This window comes from Monodon monoceros, unplaced genomic scaffold (genome assembly GCF_005190385.1).
Source record: "Monodon monoceros isolate NGI ecotype Baffin Bay Population unplaced genomic scaffold, NGI_Narwhal_1 Super_Scaffold_5, whole genome shotgun sequence".
Taxonomy (NCBI): domain Eukaryota; kingdom Metazoa; phylum Chordata; class Mammalia; order Artiodactyla; family Monodontidae; genus Monodon; species Monodon monoceros.
Window position 1 is genome coordinate 43,126,207 of NW_021703782.1, and position 13,103 is coordinate 43,139,309.

The 13,103-nt window shown below is 40.0% G+C and overlaps 1 protein-coding gene across 1 annotated transcript; it reads left to right on the forward strand.

Moving 5' to 3' along the window:
- The first annotated feature begins 330 nt into the window (after positions 1-330).
- Positions 331-3,517, forward strand: CDKN2B (cyclin dependent kinase inhibitor 2B). The gene is made up of 2 exons (XM_029203372.1): positions 331-498; positions 3,179-3,517. The coding sequence occupies exons 1-2, from the start codon at positions 364-366 to the stop codon at positions 3,437-3,439; spliced, it is 396 nt and encodes a 131-aa protein (XP_029059205.1). The 5' UTR covers positions 331-363; the 3' UTR covers positions 3,440-3,517.
- The last annotated feature ends 9,586 nt before the right edge of the window (positions 3,518-13,103 follow it).

The window sequence follows — 13,103 nt, forward strand, 5'->3', positions numbered from 1 at the left end:
CCTGCCGGCTCTCCACTCCGGCAGAGTGTAGCTCGGCGGTGAGGACGCTGCAACGCGCCCGCACTCTGCGGCCAGAGTGGATTCGCGCGACGTTGCGGCTGCGCGAGGAGCCTTTTCCTGGGAGCCATCCGGGAAAAGCCCGGCTTAACTACAGGCCTTTCGGCCATTGGACGGACCCCCCCAAGCCGCAGAAGGACGGCGAAAGGGGACTGAAGCTGAACTGAGCTCTTTCCGAATGGGGAGAGCCCGCTAGGGCGAGGTGGGAAGGAGGGGTGGGGCGTGTTGTGAAGCTCACGGCCAGCGGTGGATTATCCGGGACACTTTGCGCCTGGGGGCTGCGAAGTGAGCGAGGAGGACAAGGGCATGCTCAGTGGTGGCGGCGGTGATGCGGCCCTTTCCAACGCCGCGGCGCGGGGGCAAGTGGAGGCCGTGCGGCAGCTCCTGGAAGCCGGTGCTGATCCCAACAGACTCAACCGCTTCGGGAGGCGCCCTATCCAGGTAGCTGGGGGCCCCGGGCCTCGCCGTCAGGGGGCGCACAAACACGGCACCGCGGCCTCCGTGGGAAGCGGCTGGGGACTGAGATCTCCACCGACTTAGACCTCTGTCTCTCTTGCTCTAGTATTCAGCTCAGGTGTAAAGCAGGTTTTCACCCACAAAAAATTTTAAAGAAAGGTATTGGAAACCCCACTACTTGTTTGGTTTTCTTTTTAATGGGGGGAAAAAGACCAATATCCCCTCTCCCATTTCATAAGAGATGCAAGGGATAGGTTCAACTGGAGAGGAAAGGGGAAGAGGAGAGGTTATTTGGGGAGGAGAACTGTTTTGTCTTATCTGTTTGTCTTTCAACAAACAGCGATCAACTTTCAACGATAGAGATAATTAAATTACAAGGTACACAATTTGGACTGAATTTAAGGAATCATACAAAATCACAGCACATGAAAAAACAATCACCCTGAATCTTTAAGCTGTGATGTGAAATTTTGTATTCTTTCCTCATACAGACGAATTGAATACAAAGAAAAAAGACAGGATTCCTCAACCACAATACTTAATTCCTTTTATGTAAGCAGTGTCTCTTGAGTGTTACGTAAGAAAAAAATGTGCTTCTATATATTTTTATTTAGTTATACTGAATGCTTGGATTACATAAGCATTGCTGCAGCTTTGTTAAATGGCAAAGGGCCTTCATAAATAGTCTCTTCATTGTTAAAATTCATTTATTCAATATGTTTAACTATTAATCCCACTTTAATTAGTGCTAAATATATTTTTTAATTTCTTTAAAATATAAGGTAATGTTTTGTGTTTTATTGTTGACTATTATGGTCATATTTAGTATTCACCTCACAATCACCTTCCAGAACCAAGCCGTTATTAAGGAATCTTGTTAATTGTGTAGATTTTAAAGAAAATATGTATTCATTCATTTTGAATTCATAGAAAATATTGGAAGAAATGACGGATTGTTTAAAGCAGCAACAATATGTAAAGTAGCTCTTAAAGACTTCAAATTATATTAATTGTAGAAAGAGGTTTGTCGTTTTTAATTCAGCATATTCTGAGATATTAAGAACCACTTTTCCGCCTCTTCTCTATGTATGAAATGCCCTTTACTTCACTAATAGAAATCATATCATGGTTTCTAACGGAGGAAATAGATGTTTTTAATATCCATGAAACAAACAAAAAAATTTTACATACTATCTTTTGATTCCGTGGTACATTTTAAAACATAAACTCACAAGAACATATAACAACATTTTGTATATTTAATTATCAAAAATTATTTTATTATATATGGAATCTAAAAAAAATGGTTCTGAAGAACGTAGGGGCAGGACAGGAATAAAGACGCAGATGCAGAGAATGGACTTGAGGACACGGGGAGGGGGAAGGGGAAGCTGGGACGAAGTGAAAGAGTGGCATGGACATATATACACTACCAAATGTAAAATCGATAGCTAGTGGGAAGCAGCCACATAGCACAGGGAGATCAGCTCGTTGCTTTGGTGCTTTGTGACCACCTAGAGGGGTGGGATAGGGAGGGTGGGAGGGAGACGAAAGAAGGAGGAGATATGGGGATATGTGTATATATATAGCTGACTCATTTTGTTATAAAGCAGAAACTAACACCATTGTAAAGCAATTATACTCCAATAAAGATGTTTAAATAAATAAAATAATGGAAATCGGAAACTTGAATGGATAAACATTAAAAAATTTGTTTTATTGTTAAAATGGGAAAGTAAATACTTGCATAATGTACATGTACACAAATGGATACTATAGGATTACTGCTCCAAAACATCCTTTTTCTAAATTATGCATTGCTCTGATGTGACTGCTAAGATCCAAGCTCTTTTTTAGATAGCGAAATGTTTACTATTCAACATTATAAAATCCTGTACAATGTAAATATAGTGTTTATTTTACATTACCTCAAATATATTATCCTCTAAACGTTAGCCTTTATCTATAATGTTAAATATTAAAAGTGGTGAACCATTCATTAAAAACAATTTGTTTTCATCATCTTATAAAACTATGCATGACTTTACTTTTTCCCTTTTATCTCCAATTTTGGCTCCAATTGTGGGACTGTATTCCCTTTATGAGCAGAGACATATATAACAGTGAAAAGCAAACGTCTTCCACAGGGGATTTACTGCAAGAACTAAACAAAGTAAACCTTGTTTTAGACTTAGTTGTTTCTTATTTTCTCTCCTAAAGCACTGCTCTAACTTCTAAAATAAATATATCAGCTGACTGCCTAGTAAATTTTGTAGACTGGGATTATGGCTGGGGTAGAGGAAAGAAAAAGGAAAATAATTAAGACTTTAAAAGTCTTAACTCCGCCCATAAATCATTTAACAAAATAGACTCCCCTGTTTCAATGGAAATTTTAAACAAATCTCCCACAACGGCGATAAGCAGTTTATCATCAGCTCTTTCTTGTCTTCCCACGTTTGGAGAATAAAATGGAACTAATTAGGGCTGAGTAGAGTATAATTGGGGCTGGGGCCGGGGGTGGGGGGGGGGATGGTATTGCGTCAGCAAATGAAGCTTAACTAGACTCCTGAGGCTTTTAAGAGTCTCTGGATCATGAATAGGTATTTCTTTGAGAAGACTCTACCTGCCCCCACCCCGGTCCTGACCGCTCTGCTCTCTCCGACAGGTCATGATGATGGGCAGCGCCCGCGTGGCCGAGCTGCTGCTGCTCCACGGTGCGGACCCCAACTGCGCGGACCCCGCCACCCTCACCCGACCCGTGCACGACGCCGCCCGGGAGGGCTTCCTGGACACGTTGGTGGCGCTGCACCGAGCCGGGGCGCGGCTGGACGTGCGCGACGCTTGGGGCCGCCTGCCCGTGGACCTGGCTGAGGAGCGGGGCCACCGCGACGTCGCCCGCTACCTGCGCGCGGCCGAGGGAGACTGATGGCGCTTGCACACAGCCGCCCCAAACGATTTTTCTTTTCTCTCCAGTTCCTCACCCCAACTTAGTTCAATGAGGTCTGCAAACGTGGAGCGGCGGAAGTCTTCCTGGGCGACCTGATTCCCCGCAGGGAAGGAGGGGCAGACCGGGAAGAAATTTTTTTTCTCTTTTTTTCTCTGGATGCAGCCCTCGACACTCACCGTGAAGTGAAACGCAGAGAGGTGGGGCAAATGGATTTCCAGCGAGATTTAGGAGCCGAATGTGGAATTCCCAGGTTTATTTTTCAGGGTTTTCTGGCGAAAAGTGGCACATGAAGAAATCCGCGAAGGAACCCAAGCGCTGCGAATCTTCACACAAAAGATGCTGGGACGGAGTGGGAGGCGGCGGTGACTGGCATTCGGGTGGGAGGCAGGTGATAACGTTCGCCCCATTGACCTTGAAGGACCCCCCCCCCTTTAAGCCCCTACTTCAGGCGTTAGGCCCTGGGGATATGAGGGCAAAGCTGAAGACGGAGGACCAAGCAATGATGACGGTCGTCGTGGGCTCTTTCTTTACAAGCTGCACGGAGCAGAGCAGGTCACGTGCAAAACGCTCCATACTGGAAGCCTTGGGGACTCGCGCCCAGCTACACCGGATAGTGACGGAGAAGAGAGGACCCGGAAGCCACCTCGAACTTGCCTGCTTATTCTAAAGTCCCCAGGGCAAGGTGGTTCTGAACAGCTCTCCGAAAGGGGCGCTCGTTTGCTGTTGTTAAATCAAGGCGAGATTCTTGCGGCGTTCCAGCAGTCCGCGCACAGACTGAAGTCGGGGATTGTAGCGAGAGCAACTGTAGGTAGGCCGTTAACTGTAACGATTTGTTTAATCTATGAACGGTAGGATACAGAGAGCCCCCTGTAAATTGCCACTTGAAAAGATTTCGTGATATTTTGTACTTCTGGGTGGTTCTTCAATAGCAGTCTTACTTACGGAGACTTTAAATAACAAAGTAACTCGTGGCCCTTGGGAAAGAGGTGAGGAAGAACTACAGCTTTTACACGAAGCTATGGCACAGTAGCAACGGCCAGATTACTTTGATCCTTAACCTATTTATTTCTCTGTTAAATTTTCTGTTTCCTTTACTACAGCCTCAGGGGGTCAAACAATGAAATATTACAAATGTATTTTAGAAGATCCATGCACTTACCCAGTAAATTATCTCGGGATATTTCCCAAAGCGTTGCTAAAAGAGTAGATTGAATATAAAACTGTTGAAAATATATGATGATGGCTCGCGGAATGTCTTAATATCTGCTGAACAAACTAAAGGTGTACTGTTTGGGGATTTAATTTCCAGTGTTGCTTGATACATTACAGCATTGGAATAACTGATATTTCACTGTTTTAATGTAAAAAAAATTGAGATTGGACTCCAAGATTTTGGCTTAAAACATGATTCCATTCCTAATTTAAAGAAATTGTGGAATCTGATGACAACCTGATATTAAGGGAAACTAAATCAAGAAAATGTGGTTGGGTACTATAGGGTTCTGTGAGATCCACAGCCATATATATATTATATATATTATATATATATTTGGCAAATATATATATATTCGGCAAATATATATATATATTTGGCAAAACCAAAACATCATACATTATTGGAAAATCAAGTACCACGTGGTTGCACTGAAATAGTAATTTATGAATACATGTAAAAGTAAATTCAGATTTCAAATCCACCTGGTAGGCAGATTTGGTGAATGTGTTTTATCAGCAGCACAAGAAGTATATACTGTTAAATCTGTTTAAGATTTCACTTTGAAGGATACATGCAAGCAAATATAGCTCTATATACATGAGCCCTGCTTCTGGCTCTATTTTACAATTACAGAAAAATATACATGTTAATTTCTGTATCTAAATCTAAAATATTACCAAGGTTTGTACACATCTTACTACCTGACCTTCATTGCAAGATCTGGAAGTGAAATAAATTCAGAATTCAATAATGTATTCATTTGGCCTCATTTTTATATTTCCTTTTTCAGCCGAGTGAATGGATGAGAAAACAAGGATGATTTACTATGAAAGCAAAATCTATTTAAAATTTCCTGTGTTCTAATGGCTAAAATTAGTAATTTCAGATATAAGGAATGAAAAATAGATTCAAACAGAGAGCTCAAGATCCATACAGTTCCAAATGGCTTTGGGAAAGTGTGTTCATAGGAATGCTTTATTATATTTTATTTCTATATTATGACAAAAGCAATATGAATATGGTGTCCAGGACCAAATTAGTTCATTTTATGAAGCTAGGTAACTGACCTTCAGCAAATAAATAAAATTAATTTAACTTAGACCAACCACATTGAGATTCTATATTGTCCTTCCTTTTATGGGAAATGTTAAAAACAAACTATTTGTGTGTTAATATGTAGTAGTGAATAGGGATTTTTTTTTACCACCTCTGCAAGTATCAATTATTTTTTTAAAAAACAAAAGAAATGCTTATTTTCCTTTTATGCTTTATCAGAGGCTGATTATTTTTATGATAGGGTGTAATTTTTCCAACGTTCAAGACGTTGCCACTCTACCAAAAGAAAAGAAAAGAAAAAAGAGCAAGTAGAAGTAGTCATCTTCAAAAATGATAGAAATAATCTTGGAAGCACTCTTGTGGACTGCCTTCTGAAACAAATGCAAAAGCTGGTGTCATCTACAGTCATCTTCTTAGCAGACTAAGAAGTCTGCTTTGGTATTTATGTCAGCAGCTAATCATAACCAAAATCTGACATGACTACTAAGTTTTCACTATCAACAAACTATTTCATTATCTTGTGAAAACTTGAAAAATAAATTTTAGGTTGGCATAATTTCACAGTGTTCAATTACCAAGCTTAAAAAGATGGAAACGGGGAGAAATAAGTAAGAAAATAAGAACATTTTAATTTTAAAAATTACTTGAAGGAGCAACAAGAGTTGAATCACAATACTTTCAATATCTTCTCCTGTTCTATTTATAATCCCAGGGAAGAAAGAGGGAATGAAGCAGAGATAAATTAGGACTTGATTGGAAGGTAGAAAACCTGGGTTCTGGTATTAGTTCTTCAACTAATTCAATATATGACCTACCAAATCATGTGACATGATTAGCTCCAATTTCCTCATCTATAAAAGATGGGAGTTGGACTAGATTACTTTTAAGCTCCCTACCATCACTAAAGTTTTATCGCTTTATAAGTTTGTTGCATACATGACTGTAATGGGGTCTTATATTTTATTAGTAATGATTTTGCCACTTTGCTTGTCTGAGCCAAGAAAAGTTATATAAAGGAATAGAGAGAAGAGATGCATTTTTAAATTCTGGAGCCTTGAGGGGTGGGGGATCTCCATAAGCACCACCTCCACCAGTTAGCTGAGAAGTTACCAACAAGTTTGTGGAAACTAGCACAGAAAAGATGCTTTGCAAAATAAATATGTAGTTTAATTTTAAGCTCTTTCTTACTTTGTCTTACCTCTGATTTTTTTTTCTGTTGCATTTTGCATTTCTCTCATGTGACTCATAGCCACCAAAAGAATTCACTTCTTTAAGTGAGATAAGCAGGTAGACCCAATACATTTATTAAAATAATGCTGAAGTAGGTGTTTACAAACTAATGTAAATGCTCTGAAAGAAACAGTGTTTATTAAGTAAACATATAACAAGTGATACTGACCTAAATGGGGTTGGTATAGGAGTTGTAACCAAGAAAAAATGTTGGGGGCATTGGAAGGAATAGAAAGTGCAAAGGCACGAGAATGCTAAAATATGTAGAAAAGTCATTAGAAGATGAATAACTCTCTGTAAATAGCTGCTGTGGAGTTTACAGACCCATTTCTAAAGGTCCGTTCTTTCTGGTTTGTTTCCATTGGATTCCATGAAGTTTTAGGTCCCTAAATGTTACCTGGATGATAGTAGGAACCAGCTGGTCAGGGAAGAGCTCTGTATCACCTCAATATCAATACATGTTGATTTATATTACTGTGATTAATATGTAATCCATGCCAGTTACATATTATTTCATTAGTAGCACTGGCTTCAAAGCAGAATTTCCTGTATTACATAATTAACAAAGGGGTGATATATACAAGTTACCATTTCTATAAAGTATTTGTTTCCTTTATGCAAGGAATGCTATTAAAGTCTGAGTAAGGAATTCAAGAGGCCAAAAAGGACTCCTACCATTTGTAAAAGCTGATCCTGAGAAAAGTTTTATAGAAAATCAAGACAGTAGGGAATGAGCAGTTTCCCATTATTTCAGGCCTGGGAATATTTCACAAGCCCCACCAGTGTGTAGACCATAAGCAGTTTGTTTTGGTTTTATTTGATTAATTCTGTTAAACTACTGATCCATCTTCCATAAAACACCACCATGCCTCTCCTCCTTCTATTCCTTTTGTTACTTTCTTTTCATCTCATTCTCTGCCCTCCTGAAATGGCTGACTTGTATTATAATTTGAAGTTTGAAATCAATATAAACCAAAGATTTTTCTGGGGAAAAAAAACTATGAAGATGATACACAGACTGTCTCACAGACATCTACGTTTTATTGGAAATTTACAAAGGAACCCCAAACACCTGTTAATGCCCTTCTCATTCAGAAGCCCCTGACATTAGACCTCCAGTAGATCTATAGAGTCAGTGCTGGCACATAAAATGTTTTACAACAGAGTTAAAGTGAAAACTTTAAGACCAATTACAGTAATTAAACCATGGCTCATTTCCCTTTCAAATTTGGCCTTCTCCCAAAATGCATAATCTATTTGTCTATCTTCTCTTTGGAATACTCTATATTATGAAAGGATTGGTGCTACTTCCTTTGAACCCTTTCTTGTGTGACCTCAGGGTCTCCATTGCATTTTAACCAAACGCCACTCTACCTTCTTCTCACTTTACAAATTTCTTCATCTCCTTGCCTTAGCTGAAAACTGGGTCTCCCTGAGAATTCCACTTTCTTCTGACCAGATAATAGTTACTGAGCTGTGGATAAGAGTGGGAGTCAGAACCAGTCATGAGTGTCTGCTGTTTGGGTGGCTTTCAGTATAGTCCTAAACCAGATAGGTAAAGGTTATTCATTGTTCTTCAGTTTTCACTCATCTCATAGTATAAATAATTGCATTTTGTTTTCCTTATCAAATTAAGTTGTAAATAATTTCAGTGTGTGTCATTATTTTATAATATGTTTATAAGAGATAATATATAAACATAAAACAGTAAACATTTTTTCTGTTCACAAAGCCACAGATAGGTCAACAGATTATGACAACACACAGAGTTTTCTTCTGAAGGGTGAATGTTGGAAATATTTATATCCAATGGCTTCTCATTCTGTGGGTTATGAACACTAAGCTCTATCACCTTTCCTAGGGCACAGCAGTACCCTGTACAGTCTCCTATATCTGCTCCCAATATGCCACCTTAGAGTTATAAGCTATAAACTTGCCTAAAATATTTTGTCATCCTCTACTACTCTCTAATGTCTAGACTGCCTTGGACAGTTAGAGATATCATATATGGATCCATTCCAGAGCTGCAGGAGCCTTTTGGTCTGTTTAAATCCCACCTTGAACAGAAGAATTTAATGTCATCCCCTTTCTAGGGAAAAATTACATGACATTTCATTTTACATTCACCCTCAGGTATTTATTATGTCTGTACAATGATGGTGCTGTCCCCATCAGTCATTTGAGACCAACATATAGGGAAGTTGTTCTCAACCCTGGCTCTCAATCATTCATGTTCTAAATTCTGAATTCACTGACCAACTTCAGGACTACAAAATTAGAATCTCTAGTTTTGGAGCCAAAAATTTCCATAGTTGTTACTCTAAAATTCTTGTTCATGGTTAAACTTTCAAACAGTACAGAAAGTAAACAGAATTAATATCTCCTGAAACCTCCCTATCCACCATTCTCACTATCTAGGAGTAACCACTATTTTTGAAAACTTTTAATCAACTTCCCAGAAATATAGGTACACATAATTGTAAACAGCCCTGCCCCAACACACACATTTAGGAAACCATTCTGCAACTTGTTTTTTTTTTTTTTGATAGTAGATCTTTGACAACTTGCATTAGGAAATAAAGATGCACTTCATTTTTTGTATAGCTGCATAGTTTTGTATTTTATGGATAAACCCAAATTTTTTAAAACCAGTCTCTTATTAACAAACATAAAAATTATTTCCTTTTTTTTTGCTACTACATATGCTGCTATAAAGAAACTTTTTTTCATCCTTGTATGAGCAATCTGTATCAATTTATAGAAGTGATATTGCTGAGGCTAAAGGTACATCTGTCTCTTTTTTTCTCACACAAACACATACCATATATGTCTGCACATATGTGTGTGTAAAATCTTTACATACTTATGTGTGTATATATATGTGTGTATGTGTATATCTTCATTAATATATATACACGTATATGTGCATATATACTTTTCATACTTAGACGAGTTATAGGAGTGGAACTGCTGAGTCAAAGGGTAATACATATATACATGCATATGTAATACGTATTTTTTCCATACGTATATACACACTACATAAAAGTATACATATTTCCATACATCTATTTATGTATGTGTATATTTGCATACATAAACTCAGTGGAATTGCTGAGTCAAAGGGTATGTATATGCACATACAGTTTTAATAAATACTGTAAAGTTGCCTTCCAAAATGAATGTACCAAGTTACAATAGTATGTAAGAAGATTGTTTCCTGACAACTTTGCCAATGTTATCACTCTTTTTATTTTTGCCACACCTGTAGGTATATGTCAGTGTTTTTGTTACATTTCTTTACTAACCAGTAAAATTGAATATATTTTCATAATTTTTTAACCATTTGACTATTTGAATATCCTCTACTCTAAACTGCCCATTATATTATTTGCTAACTTTTCTACTGGGTTATTTTTTTACTCATTTATGTATTTATATATTCTAGAAGTTAATATTTTATATGTGTTCAAATAATAGTTTTAAAATCTTCTAGTGTTTTGTGTCTTATACCTTTGGGGTTTGTAGTTTGAGCATGTGCAATATTAGGGAAGTTTCTCACAGAATTTTGATAATCAAGAGATACCTGAGGGAAAAAGCTGGTGTCCTAGGACATCACAGCTAGAGGGTAGTTGGGTGGCATGGCACAGACAAGGTATTAGTAAAATGCCCTCTCCTATCTCTGCCTGTGGGATGAATTTGCTGATCCAAAATAGAAAATCATTTTAAAAAATAGAAAATAATTTTCCTCCATTCAAAAACTCAGCTGCCAAGTCAGTTTTTAGGCCAAAGGAAGAGAGCAAATAAAAGCTCTGACATTCAATGATCCTCTTTCTGCAAAAATGACCCATCAATATTTCACTTCCTATTGACTCTGTTTAGCACAATAGAAAGGGCACAAGGCTTTCAGTCCAAAGACCTTCTTAATGATTCCAGCCCTGGCACTTGCTGGCTATAAAGTATCTAAGATTTGAGTGCCTCTAGGCCTCAGTCTTCTCACCTGTAAAGTAGGGTAGTAATCCCAAATTCAAAGAGCCGCTGTGAGGATAAGTAATACAAGTGAAAGTGTGCACAAATAACACTGATCAGCTCTTGATCATACTCTTCTTGAAGAACACAAAGCCAAAGTCATCTGGAATTCCAAACGTGTTTGGAATGCCACAAATTAGTTGTGTTGCTAAAGATTCATCTTCATAATTGTATTTTGCTTAGTCTAATATTAAAATTAGATAGAATTCCCCTGCATACCACAACTAACAAAACACAGGTGTTGGGTAGCAGGGGAAAACCAAGATGGAATTTAAGTTTAAGTTTTAAATTTTATATTCATTGAACACAGAGCTTACTGTATAGTCATCTTACTCAGTGCTCTTACTCAAATGGCATTCCTCTGAAGTGGGTAACTACCCTTATCCCCAGAACAAGTTTGGGCGGAGAGGAAATGGTTATAGGTTAAGCTATACAGGCCCAATCAATACAGAAAGATCACAGAATGTAAACTTGGTTGGGAAACTGAGGCTCAGCAGACCTTTCAGGCATAATAGGATAATGTGAGGTTTAATCTTATGTGTCAACTTGGCTAGGCTGTGGTACCCAATTGTTTGGTCAAACACCAGTCAAGTTATTGCTGTAAAGGTATTTTTTAGATATAATTAACATTTAAATCCATAGACTTTAAATAAAGCAGATTATCCTCCATAATCTGTGTGGGCCTCATCCAATTAGTTGAAGGCCTTAAGTGAAAAGAGGTTGCCCAAGGAAGAAAGAATTGTCTCCAGGCTGCCTTCTGACTCAAAACTGCAACATCAACCCCTCCATGGGTCTCCAGCCTGCCTACTTGTCTTGCAGACTTCAGACTTGCCAGCCCCACAACTGGGTAAGCCAATTCCTTAAAATAAATCATACAAGCGCGTGCGCGTGCGCGCGCGCACACACACACACACACAATTGGTTTTGTCTCTAGAGAACCCTGACTAATAATTTCAAGAAATGTGTAATACAGGTTTTCTCACCCTCCCGCACCATGGTTTACTGCCACAGCTAGTAACTCTGCCTGGGTCCAGGAAACCCTTCTCTCTTCCACTTCTCCAGAGCCCTTAAATGATACTGTGCTGAAACTGGGCAGCATTTCCCCTCCAGGATGCTTTCTCTGATCCCCCACCTCCTAAAGTACCCCTCTTCTGTTTGCCATAAAATGAAATCCCCTCACTATAATTGTATGTTTTTACTAGTCCATCTCTCTCCTATGAGGTTTATTTTGGGGGTGGTGGTGGAGGAGGGGAATCATAGGTGTGGTGCAAGACAGAGCAAGACCGGCCTTCCACGGAGTTTACATACTAACTACTGACAGACAAACAAGTAAACAATTACTAATGACAACTTCTGTATGGTAAGTGCTTTAGGGGAAAAAAAAATACGGTGCCTGGAGGAAGAGTCTCTGAGGGGGGCGGGGGGGGCGGATATACCTGAGAAGCGCCCTGAAGGAGTAGGAGCTAGCCTTGTGAAGAGCCAGAAAGCGCATTCATTCTGTCACAGTGGAGCGGCAAGCAGCCTCAGCATGGAGCCTGGATGTTCCGTAAATTCTGAGGGAATCCTACAGGAGAGGGGAGAGGTGCATTTGTAAAATTTATTTAGAGTGGCTATTTAAGCCTGGTCCCTAAGTCTCACTTCAGCCGGCGGGTCAGGAGGCTACATCCTGTGCGGAGGTGAGGGACGGGAAGTGGGAGCAGCCTGCGTGCCGCTGGACCAGGTCTCTCAGTTACAGTACGGTGGCTTGCACCATCCAAGCCTCACTTGCCTCCTCCAGATAGTGAGAGGCTTGGCGTCTGTCTCGCTACGGATCCAGTCCTGCAGCTCGGCCAGTTGGCTCGGCCACAAGTAAAAGAAGCCACTTCGAGGCGGGCCACCTTTCAGGCCCCGAAGGCTGGGCCTAGTCCCACATCCTCTCTTACACGCCGGGCCGGCCAGGCCGCGCCTCCAGCCCGCGAGGCTCTCGGCCCATCGAGACTGACTTCAGGCCTGGGAAGTTGGGGCATCGGGTCAGCACCGCCCGCCTGAAAGGGGCGTCCTGGGCTCGACCACTCGCCTTCGGGGGAGCCGGCGAACCAGCGCCAAAGCTCCATCCAGCCCGACAGCCGGAAC

Excerpts from the sequence above, each read along its gene's own strand:
- CDKN2B (XM_029203372.1), top strand. The coding sequence starts at position 364 with ATGCTCAGTGGTGGCGGCGGTGATGCGGCCCTTTCCAACGCCGCGGCG. Across the intron at positions 499-3,178 it reads TCGGGAGGCGCCCTATCCAG|GTCATGATGATGGGCAGCGC; the intron begins GTAGCTGGGGGC and ends TCTCTCCGACAG.